The following is a 26626-nucleotide window of genomic DNA, read 5'->3' on the forward strand; positions in this document are numbered from 1 at the left end:
ATTAATGATGCAAAAATATATAATACTGATATTTTTTTAAATTTTTTAATTAATATAAATTAATAATATAATTTTTTCTAAATTTTGAAATATATTCATTCCAGTTCCCAACCAAACACGTGATACTCATACCTTAACCCAAACCCGATTCCTCGTTCCAACCCAAATTCACACCGCGAACCAAACAACCCTTTGTTATTAAACATTCATAAAAATGGTTGTAGTTGGTGTATAGGAATGGGAAAGTGACGAGTCCTCGTTCATTCAGTTTGTTCAGAGCTGCAGCATCAGCCACTCCTTTGGGCGGCTCCCAACCACCCATCTTCTCCATCTGCTCTGGACGTAAGTATCTCTCAATCTTTATCCATACATATATCATTTCACTCATCACCTGATTTTTCTTCCTTTGATTTTTCTTTTAGTTTAGCTTCTACATTCTCTATTAGCTGCTGCACAATTATATCATTTTTCACTTGTTAATTCTTCTGCCTTTGTTGTTGTTTCTCATGTTTAATAATTGGAATCCAATTTGTGTCACAATAGTAAGCCCTAATTGATTAGCAAGACGGCGAAGTGCTTAATGTTTTTCATTTGTCTTCCCTTACCTGGTTAGATAATGGTGAGGGAATTTGTTTTCGGATGATATACATCATTTAATTTTAAAATTCAAGGCAAATTCTTAATTTAAACAGGCAGCCAGGGATTAAAGAGGAATATACAGCGGTATAGTTTACGACATTTGATTCAGGCAGTAGATTAATTTTGTAAGATTTGAAATAAAACATATGTTTCCATACTCCGTAGATATCAGTTGATAGAGATGAATGTTAATAGTTTCACTTTAATATTATTTTGTCTTTGCTCTTTCCTCATTATATACAAAACCATGTGCAGAAACTTGACAACAAACCAGAGCAATGGCGGAAACTGTTCCTAACCCAATGGAAGATTGGACAGTTGTTTTGCCGCGTCGAAATAAGACTAGGAAAACAATTCCCACATTAAAATCTTGTCAAGAACAGCAGCAAGCAACACAATGGTTTCCTACTGATGTTGAAAATGACCCTAAACGAGAGTCGGATTTGATGCAGAAGATGCTCACATATATGAAGAAACTTCAAGACTCTCAGTTTTACCAAACATTCTTGAGTCAGATTGAGACTCCTGAGATATTGGAAAACTTTATCAAGATTTTGGGCACTGAATCAAGCATGCAGATGGTGATATATGGCATTGGTAGCATTGAATCGTATGAACCCCCACGGTTGCAGCTTAGCCTTGCAATATTGCTGAAGAGAAAGTTCAGTTGGATTGATACAATAGAAGTTTTCGATCCAATTATATCCTTGGCAGAATCAAGGGTATTGGAAGCTCTTGGTTGTTCTGTTTTATCTGTCAACGAGTTTGGTAGAAGACGAGCTTTGAGCCCGACTCTTTTTTTCATGCCGCATTGTGAGGCAGAATTATATGACAACCTGCTGCAGGCAAATTGGGGAGTTGATACGTTAAACAGGATGGCACTGTTTGGTAACAGCTTTTCAGTGTATCAGCATTATGGTAGCATTATCAGCAACTCGACAATAACTTCCAGCAGGCAGCATATCTTACATGTTAGCAGCTTTGTGGAAGAGGTTAAGATAGCTACAATTTCAGATGATTACTTTCGAGCTTTCAATGGCTCTAGTTGGCATTTTTTCCGCCTCGATTCTGAATCACAGTTGCAGTTAGTTAAGTTATGATTGATAGAAGTGTCATCGTTTTCAAAATCATATTTTATAAACATTTCATTGGGGCCTTTCAGTTTGAAAACAGTAGGCCATTGGAATTACTGTTTATTTGTTATATAATCAAAATGTTGTGCGGATCCTCTATTTCTTGTGTGTGCTTCTTTTGGATTTTACTACAGAAAGCCAAGCAGGGAGTGTAACAACAAATAATGGTCTTAAGCCTAGGCAAAGTACTTGTTCATTGTACTTTAAAACTGATTCAAGATGTCATAATTACATAATTAGCAAATGTCTGATGAAGAAAGTATATGCTTTGCATTTTCTGATTCACCTGTGTTAACTCTGGATGTTCTCTAGTTCATAATGCCACTAATGTCTTGCCTGATGAGCTTCTTCAAGTTTGCGAACTTGGCATTGCTCACAAAACAAAGAACTGAATTGCTACTTATAATTCCCCAGATGGTATGCTCTTGTAATTTAGATAGATTAAGATAAGCACTGAAACAAAAGTTCCGGAGGGAAACTAATCATTGTCAGCCCCACACAAGCAGTAGGAAGATCAAATAGAGAACTAAAACACCAATGGAAATAAGCAAGCTTTCCAAAATCATAATATGTTGAACAAGCATCTCCATAGACATTCTGATCCGGAAAATAAATAGAGACATATATATACACTAAACAAATGCTAATTGCGTTCTTCATCTGCCAAGTTTAGCTGGATCTGCCCACTAGTATAGGCATTTCTGAAGTCGACAACTCAATTCCGATACTCCATCATGCTTCATTTTGATTCTGGCTGTTTCCTGTCCAAAATCAGTTGTAAAGGTACAATGAGTGGAGGTATTTATGACACTTAAAAAGGGTAATAACAAAAAAAGCAAAAAGTTAAGCCAGAATTACATTGAGATAAACCCATATCAACAAACATTAATCAAACCATAATATTCAAATTATAAATAAACATGCCAATTAAAACCGGTGCCATCTATTTAGCTAAAAAACCATCATCAAAAATAAGAATCAAGGTATACAAGATCTACATCTTCAAAGATATTAAGATTTTATAAAATTCTCAATAACAGACCTTTTGGTAAAGATAACTTCTCTATATAAATGTAGGCTTTAAATATTGTTTGTAAAGTCTTCGCCTTAATTATTTTACTATCTCAGTGCAGTATCCAATACAAAGAAAAAGTAAAATGATGCATATATCAATCTTTATTCTTTAATGTAGACCATAAACCTGTCTGGAGAAAAAAAATTAAATTTGATGTAATAGATAAAACATAAAAGTGGCAATTTTGGAATAAGTAAAAGCCAGTGAGAGCTATTTTTTCTTGCTTAAGGCTGCTTAATCTTTTAATGTAGAAATTAACCCTGCTTATTGAACAAAATTGTGTTCTTTTAGACAAATAAAAGCCAAAGTCAACATAAGAGTGTACTACATGCAAATCAATAAAGGTATTTTGGTATTCATAAGAGACTACCTGTTCAGTCCTGCTGTTTTGAGCACAAGAGTGTCAATATCTGCCAAATAAAATTTGAACGCAGACAAAGAAGGGTGGAACAAATGTCATAACTCTTCGGCCTCATAATGTGATTAAAATTGACTAGGTCCAGACAAATGATGCAGCTTCGTTGTCGTCGTGTCCGAATCACATCCTTAACTAAAAATAGGAAGCAAGCAAGTTAAAATATGTTAAAATCGTACAGGTACGATTTTGTCGGACAAGTAAAAAGAATTTTATTTATTTTTTTCTTTTTTGCAAAATCAAACATAATGTTAATAATTTTATTTTCCTTTCTAGAGATAGTGTCCCTAACCACTCTTGGACACGTTCAGAGTCCATACGTTCAGAAACTTGTCAATTGCTGTTCCAATTGCCAAAATCATAAATAATCTTACTATAAAAGCATGCAACACTTGATCATGAACCAACGGTACGTTCTTTCTATGTTTGTGGTCTCACCAGACGAGTTAATTTATATAGTTTCTGCATTGTGTTTATAGTACACATGGTGCAAAAATTAATAAGATATTGATATCATATCAAGTTTGTTTATAAGGATAGCTTGACTTGCATTCAGCATTCTTAGACAATTGTTGATCAATGAATTTTGTTAGCATACTTTATGATGGCATTAGATGGAGCGGAACTACTGAAATATGCAAAATTTTGCGATATAAAATAGAAGTAAGAATTTCTAAAGTTCCAGAAATATATATACCTGCACCAACCACAGTCTGTATCTCATCAATAAACAATATAATTTGTCCATTTGAAGCTGTGACTTCTCTTATGATGTGTTTAATTCTTTCCTCAAATTGTCCAGTGTACATGGCACCAATAAGCAATGAACCTATATCTATGGAGAAAAACTGTAAAGAACAAAAGGTAAAACCCCAGTCAGATGAATATGATGAACTTAAGAGTCCCAACTCCACATAATATTTTGATTTGATATTTCTTTTTTTGATTTATTAAGAAACATATTCACATTTTGTAATATATTTATATCAATATATCAGTATATTTTTAATCAACTAACTCGACTGACTTCATTTCATGGAAAACCCAGCGGCAAGCCATAATAAGTATGAGACTATATTTTCATAGAACATATATGATCCATCCATTAAACTACTAGACAAAAATATCAAGAAATATCACTCTTTTGAAACCACTTAATCACGGGCATCTTCACTTTTAGGACATGGGAAGTGAATTACTAAAAACATCAGCACCGCAACACCTACAAGTATTTGTAATGGAAATTGTTTAATTACTTTCTGCTATAAACTCTTCTTGTTGCATGCATTCAAGTATTCATCTCATTAAATATGGGAGTATCTGAAAGTGCAAGTACAACCTGACGGTTCTTTAGACATTCAGGAACATCCCCACGGGAAATCCTTTGAGCTAACCTGCATATACAAAAGTATGCAACAAGGTGATCTTGTTTTTGAGTAAGAGAAGTTGACAAGGCTTTAAAAGCCCGATTATTCTCTCAAGTTCAAATGACTTCTCCCTTTCCAATCCCCATCATTTCAACAAATTGTCATTGTACCTAATGAGTAGGACTGTACTTTTTAGTTTATTCTCATGATCATATATGAACTCAAATGTGTTTAGAAAAGAGATATGAGCATTGGGTTCATTGCATCACATGCAATTCCTTCACAAGTAGAATTGCAATAATAAGACAGTATTTACAATGGCTTCTGCCAGTGGGCCCGTGTTTCTCACAATTCCTAGCACATTTTATAGCAGCTTTACCATGGACGTCATCTGCTGACAATGATACAGTGTTCTAAATATCAGAAATTGGTTCAACTCAGTAATGTTACCGCCTGATAATTATTCAGAATAATCTGAAAGTTATTGGAATAATCAATTGGTTCAAAGACGTATTGAAATATTAAGAATCAGATACATATTTAAACTTTTGTGTACTCAAACTCTGTAATATGACTACTAAAACCATATTATTTTGGCATTTTAAAACACACTTGATTAATGTTTCAACCAGTTAAATCTTTACCAGAACTATACGATGTATCTTTCTTCTCATGTTAATCTTGGTTTCCAATGACCTAAAGAAAACAAGAGTTGCGCACCACCGCAATGAACTTTTTCGAGAGCAGAAGATTAACAAACTAACAGGTACAAGAGTGAGGATATAAATGCATCCATCACAATTTAACTAGATAGTGTACTTAGTCATACTATGCAACTAGTAGAGAATTTTTCATGCATCGGATACTTTCATCTGTTTTCCTTACCACTGGCTAACAATTAAGTAAGAAAACTCAACAAGGTGCACTCGACGATAATATTACTATAAAGAGAAGGTCATAACAGTTCAAACTTTCAAACTAATAGTAAGAACAAAGAGATACAGAATTTACCCTTCAGCAATAGCGGTTTTTCCAGCACCAGCTGCGCCGACAATAACTGGGTTATTCTTTGTTTTCTGAGACAGTATGTGAATGCATCGCTCGATATCATCTTCTCGGCCTTTGACAGGATCGATCATACCACGACTAGCAAGCTCAGTTAGGTCAATTCCATAATTTTCTAGTGCCTCGTATGTTCCACCAGAAACTATATGTGATGGGCGAAAAATTATCAATCAACACTGATAAATGAAAATACAGTTTTATAAACACATTGGGCATCTAAAATAATATGCACTCGATTGAAACATACAAGTGTAAAAAAACAAATTTCATTGCGTCTATTGTTTTAGAAATCTCCATGTCTTTAACAAACAAACTAAATTTCTCAAAACCTAGCACCATAATTTTTTACCAGTGTGCATTACTCTGTATAACAAGAAAACGTTTCAGCACTTGCTATAACACGAACCATGATAGAAAATGGATCCTAAAGGAAAACCTAATGGCTGGTTTGAATCACTTTACTTGAGGCTAACAGTGACCAACAAGTTTAGGCATAAACGAACAAGTACATTTGATCAGCGAAGAAAAGATCAAAACTGAAAGAAACATACTTTTTCTGATGCAGAACAAGTAGCTGCAGATAATTCTCGAAAAAAGACGAAAAGAGTATAGGAGGAAGAAAAATACATAGTTGTCAATAAGTGGTTAGAAGTAGTTGCTCGCAAAGTTGTTTTAAGTAGTTATTATCTGTTACTAATTTCCATTCAGTTATTAATGGTTATTATGTTTGTCGTTCAATTACTCATCTGAATTGGAACCTTTGAAAGACTGCCAGATGCGTTTTCATAGTAACTGAGCTTAATTACCTACGTCTATATCAATCTAGTAGTTGCTAATTTGATAGCAGAATCCATCTTATCAATATATCTTCAGTATGTTTTACTTGTGTTGTTTTGGATTCAGAAACCTTTATACAAATGGTTATAGTTGATCACATTATTGTTTCTTGACTCTTTGAAATCCGCTGTGTCATTGCCTCGGTTGGATTCAAATAAAAACAAATGGTCCTATATATTCAAAACCGCATACAAAACTAGAATTATATGAATAAATAAAAAGTTCCTTGACATTAGTCATATAATTCAACAGTCATATTTATACCAAAATCATAAACATTCATCTAAGTTTTAGTATAAAAGGGCTACCGTACATTGATTAGGAACCCACAGATTCCAGGAAACATCTTTCCCAGCATCTTTCGAGGTCCTGTCGACATTCTGTAGCCAAATTTCAAAGAATCAAAGAACCAAAGAAATGATACTTACACATATCAACAACATAGAGGTTATATTATATGCAGATAAAAGTTTAATGAAGAGTGAGGCAGAGTAAATACAGTACCTGATGAGGGGCATTGATGGAGAAGGGGCTTGTAAATTTGAATAGTTTGAGTGGGTTTTGTTGACAAGAGAAAACCCATGTTGAATTATGATGAAGAAGCCTGCTTAAACCCCTGGATGCTGTGTACACAGAGCTTATTCTACTCGCCATTATTAATGTGTGTTCAACTTCTTTTGTCTGTATACTTAAACCCTATACTTTATTTCTCTCCATATCTCCATTTGTATTTTTAATGCACCGGGTCGACTAATCTCATTTCTGGGTAAAATGGCCCTCAATAACCATTTTTTTTGTTTTAATACCCATAATAACAGAATTTGATAAAATGGCCCAAAATAACCATTAGAGACGCTACGTCGTTTAGCGTTTTATTTTTTTTATTAAAGATGAAAACGCTACACGCAGTAGCGTCTTCTGTTTATATATATACCGCACTTTAAACCTCAACGGCTAACAAACAAAACAAAACATATCCCATTTTATACAGAGTTTTATACAGAGGTGAAGTACCTGATTATTCAACGAGTTGAAGCAGCTATCCATGGATTTCAATGTATATTCTTTAACCTTTGGGCGATTTTAATGTCTCAGCTTTGTTAATTTTCACTGTTTTGATATGCTTGCTATGTGCTTGATTAAATTCCTGTGTTAAACTGGAGTGTTAGTTACTCTGACTTTGAGCTCACATAGGCTAGATTAATTGTTATGGATGTGTTTTAATGTTTCATATGATTGCCAGTTCCATTTCTCTGGTTTCATACTTGACAGTGTGGCCGAGTGCTAAAAATGCTCATTACCTGTACACTTAACCGATCTCCTGGTTATATTCGTGTAGTGCTCCTAGCTTCATTGGTCTACTTATATACAGTTTTAATTATAAGTAGGCTTATTTTTTTAAGAAACCATCCAAGTTTGCGAGTATGGACACACCAGCCATTAAAGAAAAAAAACCGATATGCTGAGCATCCAAGTAATGTAAATGGACTGCATGACCATCTCCCAGCCTGCTAAAACCGAGTTAGAAGAGAGTGTTGCACACTTGCCAGAACTTGGAAGTGAAGGCTGTTAAAGTGAGGTTCAAACAGTGGGAACACATCAGCCATCAAGGTTTGTTGTAGAGATCCTTGGACATTGCAATGGTTATAAGCAGCTATTCACACACTCATTTCCTCACATATATCTCCAGCCTTGCTCCATGTCTTCTTACAGTTCTTCTTACATTCAAACACCCGGTTTGTGCTCATGTGGATTGAGTCCAGTGTTGAGAACATTAAGGACTGATGCTAATCCAAGAAGGAAGGTTCTGGGTCTGTAGCTGCTATATATGAATGTTAATCTTCTTGCAGTCCTAACACGTTGCCTGTACATTGTAGAGAAATCAAAGAAGAGCTTATAACTTTTATATATGGCATGACCCTGCAGTTGTAACTTCAGTTCGTTTTAAACTTTTGCAATATCTAACCTTCAGTACTAGTAACCTTCTCACTCAGCAGCAAGTGAGATACACCCCCTCCGTTTCACCAACATTGTGGTCATTTTGAATGCTCTGCTAAACTCTGCTGTGCAAATAACCGAGTTTTTTACTTTAATGGCTGGTGTGTCCATACTTGCAAACTTGGATGGTTTCTTTTAAAAATCGAATTTAGTAGCCAAATACCTGAAAGCTTCAATTGCAGCCTAGTAAACTTGAGAGTAAGTGTTGATATTCTGCAGCACTGTAAGAACTTGAGTCTGATTCTTAGACTCAATTTCCATGGTGAAAATCTGACAGCCTCGGCACCCTTGTACTAGCAGGCTGCCAACTCACTGGTTTGATACCTAACTTGCTGCAAGGTTTTCCTTTCATGGAACCAGTTCACAAAAATGGTTATTGAGGGCCTTTTTTCCTTAGTTTTTGATATTTGTAAAATGATAGAAATTCCTACATTGTTTCTGTTTGTTTATACATTGCTTTTGTTATTATCATGATTAATATTGATAGACATGATTTATTGGTGAATAATATACATGCTATTTTATCATATTATTGGTTATTGGATTTACATGATACTATTATATACCATTCTGCGGGAATCGTAGTATTTGTATTGTGTTAATTTAATTAGTTTTTCTCTAAAGTTAGTATGATGTGCTGACTTTGTATTTCCTTGTTTTTGTTCACAGGCTATTGTTAGAGACCAGGGACCTCGTGATCCTAGCCTTCTTCACCTACAGGCCACTCATAGGTCTCGTTCTGTCTGGAGAACCGGTGCTGCGCCCTCGCAGTATTTCAGGCGTCGTGATGCCAACCAGTCTGATTTGAACATTGATGTTCGATTGATCCCCATTCTGCAGGCAGCCGGTTTTTATGGTGTAGCTCGGGTATCCACTCTTCAGCTTGATTGGAGTTTGCTTGGTGCTCTGGTAGAGAGATGGCGACCAGAGACACATTCATTCCACCTGCCGATGGGAGAGTGTACTATTACACTGCAGGATGTTGGTGTCTTGCTCGGGTTACCCATTGACGGAGAGCCCGTTATGTGTCCTGTAGGCCCTCCACCTGGACAGAGATGGGAGACCATCGTTGGTGAGGTATTTGGACAGATTCCTCCACCTGAGGCTTTCAATAACTCGAGGCTACGGCTCACATGGGTAGAGGGTCTCACTCCAGCGAGATTACGTGATGATGCAGGCGTTGAGGAGATCAGGCTTCACGCCAGGTGTTACTTGCTACAGTTGTTTGGGGGGTCATTGTTCACCGACCATTCTGGTGGACTTATACACTCCTCGTGGGTTCATTTTGTTCGTGACCTGGAGGCGCTCGGAGGTTATGCATGGGGTCCAGCTGTTCTAGCTCGTCTATACAGGGAGCTTTGCAATGGTTGCAAAGCGAGTATTAAGGAGGTAGCTGGATGCCTTCTCTTACTGCAGCTATGGGCATGGGAGAGGTTGCCCACTCTTGCCCCTGTTCGGACCACTGTTCCATTAGAGGATGTTGCTTTTTGGCAGCATCAGCTTCCAGGACCACATGGAGCCAGGTACATAGTAGCTGTGTTTTTACTGGTTTGTACATTTCAAGTTGTGAATTGTCTTTTTAAATTGACTAATGTGTTTTTTTGTATTCCTATGATGTCTATAGGTGGCTTGTTGGACATTCATTCGTTGAGAGTGATGGAAGCACTGTGACTACGTCTCGGGCGGCATTGGATGCGCTTGCTCCACATGAGTTTATTTGGGAGCCTTATGCTGGGATTCTTGATACACTGCCAGACTATTGTTTAGCCGGCCGTCATCTCTGGCGCTTTCGCGGCCCCATGATATGTGTTTACATAGTCGAGCCACATCAGCCGGACAGAGTTGCTAGACAGTTTGGCATGATACAGCGTATTCCGGATCAGCCACACTACTCCCACGAGCATCACGTTATGACGCTGAGGGGCCAGAAGGTCTTGGATTATGCAGTCGTACATCAGCCGAGTATGATACACTGGCAGCATCGTCTGCAGCATATTTGGACTGATGACTTGATTGATGGTCATGCTACAGTCCCAGAGTACATGGATTGGTACTTGCCTCGGACTGTGAGGTTCATTAGTCAGTTGGGTGCACTGCATACCCACCTGGTAAGTATTTTTTTACTATTATATCTGCACTTTCTGTGATATGTGTCGTGCGTTTTCGTTATCTGTAGTTGGGGTATTAGTTGTATTAGTCGTCATGCTTTATTTGATGGGTTCTAGTAGTTGATATTGCATTTGTATTCGTTGTATTTCAGGGAGTTGTGCTAGAGACTATAGCAGCCAGGACAGCAGACGTCCTCCCGGATATGTCCCAACTAGCCACTCAGAGTCTGCACCATCTCCGAGATCGGAATGCATACAGGTTTGATCCACGTCAAGTTGAGGAGCAGGATGCTAGACAGGACGGGGGAGGGGAGGATGCAGGTGGTAGAGGAGGCCGTGGTGGTGGCAGGAGAGGCCGTGGTGGTGCCGAGAGAGGCCGTGCTCGTGGCAGAGGAGGCCGTGCTCGTGGCGATGGAGGCCGAGGCAGTGGACGGTTAGTTGATGAGCCGGATGATGATGCTGATCATGCGGATCATATAGGTACAGGCGAGGATCGAGGCCCAGAGTCTTCTGCTACTGCTGCTACAGCTACTGTTGCTGATGCTTCTGCTGCTGCTGCCACAGCTACTGCTACTGTAGCCGAGGCTTCTACTCGCCCTGCTGCTGCTGCCGCTGCAGCTACTACTACCGGTGCCGGTGACTGGTGGCCTAGTTTTTCTCTAGGCCTAAGTTTGCCTTCACAGCCAGTACCTGAGCAGCAGACTTCTCAGATGCCAGATACCAGTACAGAGCAGCCTCCTCCTGTTGTGCAGCGTCAGCACAGGATTCGGCCTTGGCATGGTACACCAGAGGTACCCCCTTTTGACTTGGGCAGCTCTTCACAGTCTACGCAGCCTAGTCAGCCTGCTACGTCTACGCAGCCTAGTCAGCCTGCTACGCAGCCTAGTGTACCCCCTTTTGACGTCTTTTATGTTCGACGGTCAAAGAGGGCTAAGAAGGTTCCTGACTGTGGTACTGGTTCACATAGGGGATGATGATATTTGTAGGTTTTTGATGACATTCTAGTTATAGGATGCTGAATTTGTGATATATGATAGCACGGATCTTGTAAATATTTTAATTTCATGTCGTATGTTTCTGTTTTAGTATAGCGTTAAAGTTTTAATAATTAAATTGGCCGACGGTTAGGGTTTAGGATCGAGGGTGTAGGGCCGGTAGGCCCTACTCCCTCGAGCCTAAACCCTAATTAAGCGAGGCTGAAGGGCTGAAGGCCCTGAAGCCGAGACGCCGGCGGAATGATAATTTTATAACCGTTAACATTTAGGGTTTAGGTTTGGGTTTTAGAAAGATTAATTCATACTGTATATAAATTGGCCGACGGTTAGGGTTTAGGATTGAGGGTGTAGGGCCGGTAGGCCCTACTCCCTCGAGCCTAAACCCTAATTAAGCGAGGCTAAAGGGCCGAAGGCCCTGAAGCCGAGACGCCGGCGGAATAAATAAATTTACAACCTTTAACATTCAGGGTTTAGGTTTGGGTTTTAGAAAGATTAATTCATACTGTATATAAATTGGCCGACGGTTAGGGTTTAGGATTGAGGGTGTAGGGCCGGTAGGCCCTACTCCCTCGAGCCTAAACCCTAATTAAGCGAGGCTGAAGGGCCGAAGGCCCTGAAGCCGAGACGCCGGCGGAATGATAATTTTATAACCGTTAACATTTAGGGTTTAGGTTTGGGTTTTAGAAAAATTAATTCATACTGTATATAAATTGGCCGACGGTTAGGGTTTAGGATTGAGGGTGTAGGGCCGGTAGGCCCTACTCCCTCGAGCCTAAACCCTAATTAAGCGAGGCTGAAGGGCCGAAGGCCCTGAAGCCGAGGCGCCGGCGGAATAAATAAATTTACAACCTTTAACATTCAGGGTTTAGGTTTGGGTTTTAGAAAGATTAATTCATACTGTATATAAATTGGCCGACGGTTAGGGTTTAGGATTGAGGGTGTAGGGCCGGTAGGCCCTACTCCCTCGAGCCTAAACCCTAATTAAGCGAGGCTGAAGGGCCGAAGGCCCTGAAGCCGAGGCGCCGGCGGAATAAATAAATTTACAACCTTTAACATTCAGGGTTTAGGTTTGGGTTTTAGAAAGATTAATTCATACTGTATATAAATTGGCCGACGGTTAGGGTTTAGGATTGAGGGTGTAGGGCCGGTAGGCCCTACTCCCTCGAGCCTAAACCCTAATTAAGCGAGGCTGAAGGGCCGAAGGCCCTGAAGCCGAGACGCCGGCGGAATAAATAAATTTACAACCTTTAACATTCAGGGTTTAGGTTTGGGTTTTAGAAAGATTAATTCATACTGTATATAAATTGGCCGACGGTTAGGGTTTAGGATTGAGGGTGTAGGATCGGCGGAATGATAATTTTATACTTTAATTTAACTTAAATTAATGCAAGGTTTTAATTCAAATTTCCATCAAAACAGATTTGATATTTTTACAAATCATTTTTAATATACATTTTTAATTTAATATACATTTTACAAATTCAATATACATTTTACAAATCATTTTTAATTCAAACAAATGTGTTTTTAAATTAAAAGAAATTAAAAATCAGCGTTTTAAACATTTTTAAAAAAAATAATTAGATGAAAACGCTACAGCTAGTAGCGTTTTGTTTTAAAATATATTTTATACATTACCTAGACGCTAATGCGTCTAGCGTTTTGATTTTAAACATTTAAAAAATTATTAGATTAAAACGCTACTGCCAGTAGCGTTTGGTTTTAATATATATTTTAAATATTACACAGACGCTATTGCGTCTAGCGTATGCGTATAAAATAAAATTTATGTATTAGCTAGACGCTATTGCGTCTAGCGTTTTCTTTTTTTTTTTAGTTGTTATCCCAGAACCTATACACACTGCCATACACACACTGCCATACACTAACAGCCATTTCACCCAAATATTGTTGTGCCCTAATTCACCCAAAATCTGCCCTAATTCATATTTCAAACATTCATATACAATCATGGCTTCCGGTTCGGGTTCGGGCTCGGGTTCGAAAGCTGGGAATACGGTTGTTGGATGGATATACCATGACGGTAATATTATCGAATCTCAATTAGAAGGTTTTATTTATGATAAACCTGTTTCAAAGCATGTTAGGCTCGATTTATCTATGAATTATGCCAATTTATGTGCTTTGTTACATTCCAAGTTGAAGATTGATAGTAGTAGTAGGTTGAGGATATTTTATAGGTCTAAAAATCCCGATAATTTGAAATTCGGGATTATACCTATTGAGGATGATGATGATGTAGAATTAATGTTTGGTGTTGTGGTGTCAAAAGGGATGCCATTTTTTGTTGAACTTTATGTAGAGAAATTGTCTTGTGATGGAAATTTGGTAAGGAGTAGTTCGAGTGTGGGGGAGAAGAGTAGTGGGCGTGATTCGGGGGGTAGTCATTTTAGACATGATCAGGATGTGGGTGATAGCTATATGTCTGTGGATACTTCCCATTTAGAGAGGATGACCTCATTCGACGATGTCGAGGTTGAAAATAATGAGGTCCCGTTGGAGTTGAAGGAGGGAAGGTTATTTAGCACGAAAGAGGATTTGATGCATGTGGTGAAGCAATACCACATTCAGAATCACTTAGAGATTGGAGTGATACGATCAGATCCGAGTAGTTGGTATGTTGCTTGCAAGTATAGAAATGATGGTTGTATTTGGAAGTTGAAAGCTAGAAAGAGGACTTCACATGGTAAATTTCAAATCATGGAGAGTGTAGGACCACATACTTGCTTGAGCACTACCATCACACGAGATCATCCCAACTTGACAGCCTCGGAGATTGCTGGAGTGATTAAATCTCAAATTGTTGCTGATCCGACAATTAAGGAGAAGGTGTTGTTAGCCACTGCTAAAGATAAGTTTGGATATGAGCCGGGCCGAAAGAAGATTAGGAATGCAAAGAAGATTGCATTGGAGGATATTCATGGCTCGTGGGAAGGATCATATGAGGACTTGCCACATTTGATGGAAACTCTTCAGTCCTTCAATGTGGGCACGAAGGTGGAGTGGTGCTTTAAGGAGGATGATGCAGAGCACCTAGAGGTATGTTCTATCACCGTGTAATTTAATTCATTTTCATTAAGTATTTGGACTCCGTTATTCATTTTCTAATGTAATGTTTGTTATTTATTTGGAACAGGAAGTGACATTTAGGAGATTGTTCTGGGCTTTTAAGCCATGCATTGATGGCTTCGAGTATTGCAGACCCGTCATACTGATAGACGGGACTCATTTGTATGGACCATATCCGGGTGTTCTTCTGAGTGCAACAGCTGTAGATGGTTTTAGTCACATTCTACCATTGGCGTGTGCTATAGTGGAGTCGGAGAACAACTCTAGCTGGGAGTGGTTCATGGATAGGTTGAGGAGCTTGGTGGTTGGTCGGAGGCACGGGATATGTATCATTTCTGATAAACATTTAGGGATCATGGCAGCTATGCAGAAGGAGGGATGGTGTGAGCCACTTAATCATCATCGGTACTGTGTGAGACATTTTGCCACAAACTTTGCCACCAAATTCAAGAAAGCTGGATTGAAGGATAGATTGGTTGAGTTGGCATATCAGGTCCAGCCTAAGAAATTTGAACTACTATGGGGTGAGTTGTTGGCACTAGAGCCTCGAGCACTTGCATGGTTTGAGGACAAACCAGTAAGGAACTGGTCACTGGCACATGACTACGAGCATCATCGTTTTGGCATCATGACTACCAACCATGCTGAGAGTTGGAACAATGCAATTGTCGATGCTCGGAGGCTCCCGCTTACTTCATTGGTGCGAGTACTATTCCATAAGACGGTTGAGTACTTTGATCAACGTCGCCTTGAGATTGCAACACAAGTATCGAAAGGTAATATTTTCACCAAATATGCATCCCATCTCTTGAACCGTGCTGTAAGACGTTCCACGGGTCATAGTGTGAAGATATTTGATCGGGGGACTTGGTTATTCCAAGTAGTTACAAGGAAGGATGGGTTGAAAGGGGGAAACACACACACGGTTCGTCTTATGGAGTCTAGTTGTACTTGTGGAAAATTTCAAGCTTATAGAATCCCTTGCTCCCATGTAATTGCATGTTGTTCACATGTGAGGATGGACTTCCATGGGTTTGTTGGTGATTGGTATAAGTTAGAGAACCAATCGAAGATTTATAATGGTATCTTTGAGCCAATTCCAAACAAGGGTGATCCTCGATATCCTACCGAGCTTGCTTTCCCGAGAGTTGTGCATGACCCCGATATGGAGAAGAAGAAGGGCCGAAGAAAATCAACGAGGTACAAGAACGAGATGGATTTCCAGAGCCGGGGAAAGCATGGAGGGACTTCATCGAGAGATAGTTGATTCTCTAGTTGTTTTTATTGTTGTAGTACTATGGTTCAAGTACAATTTGATATGGTTGTTTGAATTTCGCGAAAATTGGAATTGTATGAATGATTTATGATATAAATTAAATTTTATGTTGTTATGAATTAGTTTATATTGTCCATGCAATTTACATTGAATTGGTGTTTTAAAGTTTTGGTTTTTAAGTTGCGGTTGGAGTTTTGGTTTTTTAGTGGCAGAAGGCAGTAGCTTCTGCCTTGGTTTCAAAAATTTAACAGGACAACGCTATTAGGTGTAGCGTTTGAGTGTTTTTATTTAACTTAGACGCTACACGGTGTAGCGTTTCTGCTGTTTAACAAAAAATCTATATTTAGAACTGAGACGCTACACCGCGTAGCGTTTTTGTTGATTTAAGGAACTGAGACGCTATACGATGTAGCGTTTGTTGTTTTAACAAAAAAACAACTTTTTTGTAACTTAGACGCTACACGATGTAGCGTTTTTGTTGTTTTAACAAAAACGCTACTCTAAAAACGTCTCTACTGGTTATTGAGGGCCATCTTCCGGGTATTTGGTTATTTAGGGCATTTTGAACCTAAATATGGTTATATGGGGCCAAAACCCGATTTCTGGGCATAAGAGCTACCACGCTTCTCGTTCGGATCATTTCCGAAAACCTCCTAGCTGGCTCATAAATATATATAATAAATATATATAAAGTATAAATAATGTCAATCTTAATAATTTAGTACAAAGTTAAAAGTGTAAAGTAAAACAATACTTTCTATATCTTTAAGAGCATCTCCAATCATGAGAAGCACTTGACCAAAAGTCTAGGTGGATTATCAAAATTAAAATTTATAGCCAACGTCCACGAAAAACATCACTTCAGCCATAGCAAGCTCTTATGTATAATTATAGTCATCCCTCGTGGATGGTTATATTTGTCGAATCACTTCTATAGTGAATTCCACATCATCTCCCACAATTTATTTTCCTTCTTCACGCTGATTAAATATTATTTATTGCCATATTAAACTGATATATTTTATTTATAACAGTCTAAATATTAATAACAACTTATTTTTTAATTATAGCCAACCAATATAGCCAATACCATTGAAGCACAATGTCTTACAGGTTCAACAAATTTTACATAATGTCTTAGAGGTTCAATTTAGCCAACGATTATAGTCAACGTCATTGGAGACGCTCTGATCTATTTCATATTTTATTTTTATTGGGCTCCACTACAACAAAGTTAAGTGGAGGTGAATTTGAGGGAAGAATTTTTTATTGTAAAAAAATAAGTTAAGAGCTATGTGGTGGCTCTTAACTTTGAGGAGAGATAGGAGAGAAATAAGAGACTCTTAGTGATTTGAAGAGCCCTAAGAGTCTCTTGAGCAATTTTTTTTCTTATGCTCCTCAAATTTCAAGTTAAGAGCCTAAGAGCAAGTCCAATAAATTATCTAAATGAACTCGTAAACTCATATTTAAATAATGTACCACAAAAGATTCACTCCAACACTATTCCAGTAATTACCTAAATCACTAGCACATCCTCAAATCTCCTCGCCATTACCTATTTTTAAGTAATCTTTAGTCATTACATATTTAATATTTATGAATAAAAAATTCATCTTTCTCTTTTTTTTGTCTTTTCCCTCATTTCCTCTCTTCTTTCTCTCAAATTTATTGTTAAAATTAATAATAGAGGAACAAATATAAGGATTGCTATTATAGTTGACATTAAAAATAGATACCTAAATTACTAAGACTCCCTAGGATTCATTATTTTATATTATTAATAGGTAATGAGATAGGTAATCTATTGGACTAGCTATATATAAAGAGGCTCTTGGAGATGCTCTTAGGTCTATAAATCAAAAAATAGAGAGGCATGTATAAAATAGAGTTTTAAGACACTCTTTGAAAAGTTAGGAGTTCATTTTCTCTTCTAAAAAATCACAACTTGACTTTAACTTATTTTTATCGGAAAAAAAAAATGTCTCCTCCAATTCATCCCCACTCATCCCCACTTTTGAATTTGGATTTTTGTTATAGTAAAACCCAACATGTATAAAATATGATATATGAGAAGAGATATAAAAAACATTGTTGGAGTTCATTCTCTTAATTTTGTAATAAATTGCTATTATATTATATTTAGGAGTGAGGCTCTTGGAGATGCTTTAAGTACTGTAAATTCATTACATTTGTAATTTTATCATCGATATTTTCAATTTAAATTGAAATACAGACTGATTATATTAACCGAATTTTTAGATATTTTGATTTAATTGATAATAAAAAGATTTATTAGGACAAATTATATATTAAGGAGACCTGTACAATATTACCGACCGACTGAGAAAACTCGATTGACCAATAAAATTATTAATATTTCAGTTTTAATAGAATAATAATAATAACAATATATAGTATTGTATAGTATAAACAAATAGTATAGATCTATGATATTACTTTTAAAGTGATAACATGGAATAACTAAAAAAAACATTAATGTATTTAGTCGAAACATATCATTTGATTGTATATTAATAATTATATATAATAATAATTTTTTCATACGTATGTTGCATGTTGCATATGTTATTTTTAGAAAATCAATTTTTCAATTAGGAATCTGAAAATGATGACGTGTTTTAGTTAAAAAGGTAGACCAATCCTTCCCCGATCCTCATCTACGACCACCAAATGTCGGAATAGAACATAAAATCCTTACTGGAATGATTCAACCTCAAAGTGACAACCTTTTGCCAGAAGAAAGCAAGTATGATGGATGGGGAAAATCCTTCTCTTCAGATTAACCAGATTGCTTGCACTAGAAAAAACTACACAGCTATAAAGAACAATACATGGAAAGGCTGTAGTAGTAGTAGTGTCATACTCTTGTATTTGATATGCACTGAAAACAGGACTTGCTGCCTGAAAATAATCCTTGTGAACCATACACAAGCAGTAAGATCAGATAGAGAATTATTACAAAAAGGAAAGACAACATGTCAATCTGCATGCAATGACAGCAACCCCTCCTAAGATCACAAAACATGTCAGAAGCAAAGCCAGAGATATTCTAATCAGGAAAAAAGAACGCAAACATAAATATCAAATAAGGATACTGCTAATTTCATCTTGCATTGGCTAACATTGGCTGATTTCGTGTCAGTACAGACCCTTTCATAGTCAACAAATGAAATCCTGAACTTCATCCCATTTCACTTGAATTCCTTGGTTATTTCTGTCCAAAATTGAAATAACGGTACAGTGAGTGAAGAAGGTACTTCAACATTACAATTTACAGTAATAACAGACAAGACACACATTCCATGTGAACAATAATTATCTCAATCCTTTGTTTTAGTAGTCTCACTCTTTCTCCTCCTTTCACCACTAAAGCTCTCATGTTTCCTCATTTTTACTACATGTTCTTGCAACAACATTAGACGAGGCAAGAATATAAACAAAGACCAAGAACCGCAAAAACCCACCAGAAAAAAGTCGGTGCCAGCAACAAGAAGCACGCCGAGGCATACAAGCTGAGCATTTTCAAAGATCTTAAGAATTCATCAAATCCCAATTTTACACCTTCAAGTACAAACACCCTTCTTTCTATACATATGTATATAATTTAATTTGATTGTGAAGTCTTAACTGTTTTATTTTTTGATCTCAGGGTCAGGAAAGAAACTTGTGAAGTCATGCATATGTAGAGCCTTCCTTGGGTCGTTATAGGGAGTTTGGAGAAGAGAACTGATATTGATAAGTTCTTTAAGAGAACTGATACTCAGAACTTCTTTAGAGGAAATGCAAGAGATTGCCAATTGCAGAGTGAGTAGAGGCTGGTGGGAAATTTTTCCTTATGCCTGATTACTGTTAAAATGATAAACAGAACTCCCTATTTAATTCCATTATTTGTCAAAAAAAAAAAGAGACCAAAACATATGAAAGTATAGGTTGTCTGCCATCAACTTTACAAGCGTAATGTACTGAGGTGCAAACTAACCAAAGTTAGGGGATACAAAATGTAGTTAATTCCAAAGACAAACAGAAAGCTGACACAACAAATTGACAAGGCAAACGAAACTACATGCAATTCTAGTGTGTAATGCGTGCGTGCCTGCCAGGAGGAATCAATAAATTTCAGTTCATAAGAGATTACCAGAATGATCCAGCTGTGCAGAGACCAAGATTTGCCCATATCTGCAAAAGAAAATAAGAATGTAGAAAAGAAGGGGGTCTGGTTCAAGTCTTTCTCATTCTGGAGGACTTACTTTTAGATATTACTCAAAGCTATAAGTCGAATGAGTAGTGATAACTGGCATACTTCTGTTTCGAGGTTTCATAGAGAGCAAACCTACTTCAATAAGAAGAAATCATAGTGTATTTACATTTCACAAGGTGTTTATATATTTACTATTTTGCAAATTTTACATTGTTTACTTAATATGCTAGAGCTTCATGCAGCCTGAAACCTATATACGTGGAACTTCTCCAAATTCAAAAAATTTACTAACAGGTATAACTCAATCAGGTAGATCAACCAGTACCCAGTTTTCAAAAGAATATTACAATTTACATAATATAAACATGCATATACGTACAAGCAAGAAATTCATGAATAAAACCACAAATATTTTTTACTCTGTTGCTTCTGAAGCACCAAAGTCATCCTCTAACAGAGAAATAACCTTGACTAAAATGAAACAATCATCTGCTGGATTGCACAAAGTATGGAAAAAATAACTTGACTGTGGATGCATACTAGCATACAGAAACATGATATCTACTCATCATCTGTACAACACTGAGCCGGGATAAATTACATATTCTTATGCGATAAGTTCAGGACCAGCTCTCTAAATTACAGTAAGAAGATATGGTACACAGTCTCATATGGAAGAAACAGAATGAGAGTAGATAAGCTTCCTTTAATGTATGGAGTATACAAAGTACATAATCACAAAGTATATAATCTACCAGGCAAATAGACGGAGCCGTGTGTAGTAATTAGCTAGTTAACCTCAATCCTAACACCCAAGAAGGCTTCTAAACAAGGAAACAAGCCAACAAAATCTTGTATGTGTAAGGAGATCCCAAAAATGGAGAAAAGGGAAAGTTCACTAACAAATAATATATTCAAAAGAGCTGTCTATCTATTTAGAGGTTCTAGTTGAACTTCCATCCTGTCAGAAGGATGCAAATCTTTATCAACACTCATTCCACTTGGACTTAAGAGATCATGATCCTCATCTTCTCCATTACCAAGAACCCAGTTGCTTCTTGCCAAAAAGCTCTCCCTCCTTCGTTGCTTTTCTCTATACTCTAAATATAAAGTAATTAAAACACCAATCAAGAACCATATAATCAAAGCCCAGGTGACACCCTGAACATTTTCACCATCATATCTCTCTCCCAAATGCTTCATCCCACTAAAAAGAGCAGCCATGCCAACAACTATTGAACATCTGCCGACAATAACATGGATGTACTCCCACAGAATTCTATTTGAAGAAACAACTTCACCACTTGCAGATTTTTTAGGTCTCAAATAAGCATTTACTGGTTGTACACAGGCCAAAAGTATGGCTCCCATACCAAATTTAACATGTAATGAATCAAGATATAGACCCCGAAGCTCAGCCACTGCAAAAAGAAATCCAAGAAAGATGATTGCTAATCCAGAATACTGCATATAAACATGAATCTTAAACCATCCATCACCCTTCAGATGTTTCAGGTACCTTGCCGACAATATTCCACCTGGAAGCAAAATTCCCCAAGCTAAAAACATCATAAAGCCATGAACAGCCAACACCGGCCTTAAATCCTCCTCTGCCTCTGCAGAGCCACTTACAAGCAGAACACGGACAGGCCTACTACTTGTTATGGAATGCATGTTTCTCTCACTTAAATGTTTCCCTGACCATTGAGCACCCATAGCCCAGATTACTTTTAGAGGTGTTGTAGGATCAATAATATTATTGCACTCAGGCCTTTCATCACGATCACATGATGGTTTTAAGGGACGAGTGAACTCCAGAGTGATTACTCCATTTTCTGACTTGCATCTCACATATGTCAAATTCTCATTTGTTGGATGAATATTTGCCGCATCCCTGCCATCAATCCAATATGTGCTAACTCCTCCTGTGCCATTACTATCCATCCAACCCACATAAGCATAACTATTCACCATTTCACTACCAAAACCTATAGCAAGATAACCACTCTTCTTCTCACCCCGAGCTGCAACAGATATTGAAGTTTCTGATAAGGTCCAAAACAAAGTAACTTGTTGATCATCTAAAACAACACTATTGTTATACATATCTGGCAAGCCTCCATCAACTACTTGAACCTTCCAACCCATTTTTTGAGTAAAAAGGTTCTGGTAGTAGACTTGATCGGGAGTATTGCGATTAGGTGCCCAAATTAATTCTGTGGGGCTGGACTGGACACCTTCTGCCTTGGGCCCCCCAAAGTAAATAGTTTCAGTTAAATTTCTTAAAGTAGCATTACCACCTAGGGGATCTGAAGTAACATAGAATGCCACATTATGCCCGGCTTGAATCGAAAACTTGATAGGAACCCCCCTTTCAACCCTCAAGAGAGGAGCCTCTTTTCTGTTTATGTAAATAACTTTAGATGGATTGGGGGGGTTTGGGTAATGCAGTGCTGGACCAGTTGAAATAACAAGTGCTTCTTTACCATCTGCAATGAGAAGATCTTGATCTTCCTTATCTTCAGCATCTAATGGACCCAGACAATCATTTATATGCTCAGAAACATTAATCTTGAGATAACCATAAGACTCGCCATGCTTCTGCGGAAGATAGTACGGTCGCAGCATATCTGGCGGCTTCATAGACCCCAACGCCCAAATCACAGTCATGTTTTCGGTAGAATTTACTTGCACATCATACTTCTTGTCATCTGAATTCAACATCCGCTGAAACCGAATAAATGACACCCCATCTTTTCTATGTGCATAAACCAACTTCGTATTATTCAAAAAAGAAACTTCTTCTGCTGGTTCATAAAAGGTATCTGGACACACTCCCTGAAAACCATCAGCAGTCATCATACACTGACTATACCTAGTTATGTAATAATCTTCAGCAAATGGCAAACCATCATCAGTAAACCCAGTAACTGCCACATCACCACCAAGCATAGGATTGGAAGACCCGGGCTTTGCCCACCCAAATGCCATATAATTTTGAATCGCGATCCCCGCTTCCAACCCAATATCAATCACATTATCTTCGGCCGCCAAAGTCCACCTAACCCTAAAATCACTCGACAATTGCTTACAATTCTGAAACATAGTCGGTACATTCTGAACCCCACCTCTGCTCCCATTACTCGGTGTAGGTGCGGGAGCTTCCAACCCATCTCCCAAATTCCCCAACACAACATGACCAAAATCAGAAGCAGTAGGTACATCCCATATCGAAACAACCTTAACAAGATCCCAACTAACATTCTTCCTCAAATTGACAACAAAACTATCATTGCTAAAAGTCTTATCAAGCTTATCATCCGACAGAAGAAAACCCCTTGTCATATTCTCAAAATCAACCCCAGTTGAACCCCACCAATGCACATCAGATCCTTTAAGCATATCAAACTTACTAACCCTAAATGAACAATCATCCAGAATAGTAAAAACACCTCTCACTTGGTGTTGTATCATAGAGAATTGAGTCTCATAATCAATCAAAGAAGTATTTGATTTCGAACAACTAGAACCCGGATCAGACTTGACTAAAGAATTCAAAAACACCCAACAAGAAAGTAACAAAAACAAAGATGATCTAGTCATGGAAAATATAAAAGATCAAATCAAGAAACTAGTAGAATCAGATCAAGAAAGTATGGAGATGAAATGGGTTGGAGTATTATAAATACAAGTACAGATACATAACAATGGTTTACCTGAATAATCAATTTCTCAGGCGATTTACGGCTACACAAATCCACAAATTAACATAAAAAAAACGCAATCTTTCTGCTAAATTCTCAAATATTTTCAGTTTTTGGCTTTATAAACACAATCCCCTTGAAACCCATCTCATTCTTTTGATTTCTTTCTACGCACAAAAATGTTTAACTTAATTACGAAGCTAATCGCTGCTATCGCACATCGTGCTGCCGACGCATATACCAGGTGTCTAAATATTCTTTTTTTAATTAGGGATTAGGGATATATATATATCAAGAAAAACACTTTTTATTTCTTTTAATAAGTTTACATGTTTCTTGTAATAGATAAATTTTAAAATATTTGATTCCAGTGTTGGTAATATAATGATTTGACGAATAAAATAAAAGTTGATTTGTTTTTATTTTATTTTTATTATATTATTATGAGTAATTTAATTTTAGATAAAATAAAATTTATATCTACATAAAATATATAAAAATGAGATTACAAATTTTATCGGAAGTTACTTTGTTATAAATTATCATATCCCACCGTATTAACATGAAATCCTAATCTACATTACATACAACTTCTTCTATTCATATATTTTATACAAATTTTGTAATCAAATTATAAAGATTATAGTTTATTCAATGTTAAAAAATATGGACTCCAAAAATCCAATTTAATTATGACCTCCATATAATTTTAATGATAATATAAACATACGATAACTTGATTTTGTTATATATTAAATTTCCTAGAACAGTTATAGTTATAGAATGAGTATAAACACATGATTCTTTTTCTCGTTATTCTTATTCTTATATTTTACTTGTTGGAATTAGTTTTGAATTCTTTGTATTGCATGATATATAAATTCTTTGTTCATTAAATCTGTTTTTTCTTCCAATTCAACAAAATCACATGTTAATATTTTTACAACAAAAAATTTAATATTTAAGATTTTCACTTCATTTGACGGTAGTACAATCATCAAAATGTTTATCTTTTTTCATCTTTCTCATTCATTAAATAATAATATTAATCTTGGTATGAGATATTTACAGGAAGTCTCATCATCATATGCACAGAGCGAGTTTTCTCTTTGATTTTGTTTTATATGATCACAAGTGATTTTTCAACAATCACTACGGGATTCGGTGATAAGATCTGCAAGAAACATATTGTTAGACACACAGATAGTCAATAATCACTATATGTATTGTATCTAGTTTGTTTCAATTATTTTGATTTCCCAAGTCAATTGTTAGATTATCTAATCATTTTGAGTTATTAACATTAACATTAGTGACTAATATTATAGTTTGATTCTTCATATTTGGTTGCTTTTTAATTCATTCAGGTTTAGAGATTATGGATTCTTAATATTTGGTTGCCTTTTAATTCATTCAGTGGTTTAGAGATTATGGCAGTTTCAGGTAGAGGATCTTCGGGAAAAAGAGGTTGGAGTGAGAGTCGCAATATACTTGATTACAATTTTAAGATATGTACTCTACACGTGAAAACCCTCAAAAGAAAATTTTTAGAGCTAGTAGATGTGTTAAATAAAAGGTAGGTGCAACAACTATAATGCTACGTACCCCAAATTTTTTTTACCAGATTTCTTTACCATATGATGTGGCATACAAGTGGAAAATTCTGATTGGGTGATTGATGTATATACAAGGTGAGTCTCATTATTATTGGAGTAAATGCAACCAATCAGATTTTGACACCTCATTAAGAAAAAGAATTTGGGATAATGTTTTGGGATACCTAGCATTTTCCATACAAAATATGAAATGAAAGGGAGCGAAAACAAATGAATCAAATTGATTTAATAGCGGTATTCAAGGGTAATAAGCATAATAAATGGAGTAGGTATTATGTTGGGTTCGAATATGAAAGATAACATAGTGATGGTGAGAAGATTCAATGATATGATTATGATGATTAAACTAGTAGTCGATGCGGAGGCTGTAAACATTGCTAGTGCATATGTGCTGCATAGTGATTTGAGATAGGTGAACAAGAAGAAACTTTGGGATTGTTTAGATGAATTAGTCTGTATCATATCAACTGATCAACTTCAATTTGTATCTATGAGGTGGCTTTAACGATCATAATGATGGGAGGAACAAGGGATATGTAGGAACTCATGAGACTTTACTAGTCCCACAATGACGTAGAGGGGGGGGGGGTGTTGAATACATCACTAACAAATTTTTGATTTCCTTTCGTTTGCAGATTATTATGTTCAAATTCGTTATTCAAAATCTGACTTCAACAACTTTAATTTGACTTTAGATAAACAATTAACTTAAATTTGAAGAATAAATAACTTTTATTGGATTTGTATAAAATCTGTTACAAAACTCTCTCAAAAAATATTGATATTCTTGAGAGCTACTAAGTTACAAGATACTCGAGTGTGTTGATACAAATGATGTGAACCTAAAATTGTGTTTATATACTACACAACTGTTCTATCAATTATAAGATATGCCTAATCAATCATTATCATATTCTCTACCTGTCTATGTTGATGGTTAAGATTATATAAGTCGGCAAGCAATAAATCAATCTTCTCCACTTTCAAGGAAAAAAGATATCTTCAAGATACTAAAGGTTTTCCTAATCCTGATATCTTCTGTTGCCGACCAACTTCAGATACTAATGAATTGGTGAATATCGATCATCT

At 36.7% G+C, this 26626-nt stretch overlaps 5 protein-coding genes across 7 annotated transcripts; 3 read left to right on the top strand and 2 right to left on the bottom strand.

Moving 5' to 3' along the window:
- Positions 1-137: 137 nt before the first annotated feature.
- On the top strand, positions 138-1871 carry LOC108227258 (protein SENSITIVITY TO RED LIGHT REDUCED 1). 2 transcript variants are annotated; one of them, XM_017402314.2, is made up of 2 exons: positions 138-342; positions 895-1871. In XM_017402314.2, the coding sequence occupies exon 2, from the start codon at positions 918-920 to the stop codon at positions 1737-1739; it is 822 nt and encodes a 273-aa protein (XP_017257803.1). In that variant the 5' UTR covers positions 138-342; positions 895-917; the 3' UTR covers positions 1740-1871. The 2 variants fall into 2 exon arrangements, with proteins under 2 accessions (XP_017257803.1, XP_063936490.1); XM_064080420.1 differs by lacking the exon at positions 138-342 and adding an exon at positions 615-723.
- Positions 1872-2291: 420 nt separating this feature from the next.
- On the bottom strand, positions 2292-7293 carry LOC108227259 (chaperone protein ClpB3, mitochondrial). Of its 2 annotated transcripts, XM_017402316.2 has the most exons (7): positions 7036-7287; positions 6845-6911; positions 5641-5836; positions 4602-4656; positions 3960-4110; positions 3218-3397; positions 2292-2533 (listed from the first exon to the last, which is right to left on the bottom strand). In XM_017402316.2, exons 1-6 carry the CDS (start codon positions 7183-7185, stop codon positions 3222-3224), a joined length of 795 nt encoding a protein of 264 aa, XP_017257805.1. In that variant the 5' UTR covers positions 7186-7287; the 3' UTR covers positions 2292-2533; positions 3218-3221. The 2 variants fall into 2 exon arrangements, with proteins under 2 accessions (XP_017257805.1, XP_017257806.1); XM_017402317.2 differs by lacking the exons at positions 2292-2533; positions 3218-3397; positions 3960-4110 and adding an exon at positions 4355-4484 and having other exon boundaries at positions 7036-7293.
- A 1817-nt stretch (positions 7294-9110) lies between these two features.
- Positions 9111-11650, top strand: LOC108225707 (serine/threonine-protein phosphatase 7 long form homolog). The gene is made up of 3 exons (XM_017400638.2): positions 9111-10052; positions 10154-10637; positions 10790-11650. The coding sequence occupies exons 1-3, from the start codon at positions 9481-9483 to the stop codon at positions 11609-11611; spliced, it is 1878 nt and encodes a 625-aa protein (XP_017256127.2). The 5' UTR covers positions 9111-9480; the 3' UTR covers positions 11612-11650.
- Positions 11651-13603: 1953 nt separating this feature from the next.
- Positions 13604-15989, top strand: LOC135147167 (uncharacterized). The gene is made up of 2 exons (XM_064080020.1): positions 13604-14692; positions 14790-15989. The coding sequence occupies exons 1-2, from the start codon at positions 13604-13606 to the stop codon at positions 15987-15989; spliced, it is 2289 nt and encodes a 762-aa protein (XP_063936090.1).
- A 4900-nt stretch (positions 15990-20889) lies between these two features.
- LOC108228135 (cytochrome b561, DM13 and DOMON domain-containing protein At5g54830) lies at positions 20890-24164 on the bottom strand. Its single transcript, XM_017403624.2, has one exon. It carries the CDS (start codon positions 23818-23820, stop codon positions 21145-21147), a length of 2676 nt encoding a protein of 891 aa, XP_017259113.1. The 5' UTR covers positions 23821-24164; the 3' UTR covers positions 20890-21144.
- Between the last annotated feature and the right edge of the window lie 2462 nt (positions 24165-26626).

Source organism: Daucus carota, chromosome 6 (genome assembly GCF_001625215.2).
Source record: "Daucus carota subsp. sativus chromosome 6, DH1 v3.0, whole genome shotgun sequence".
Lineage (NCBI taxonomy): Eukaryota > Viridiplantae > Streptophyta > Magnoliopsida > Apiales > Apiaceae > Daucus > Daucus carota.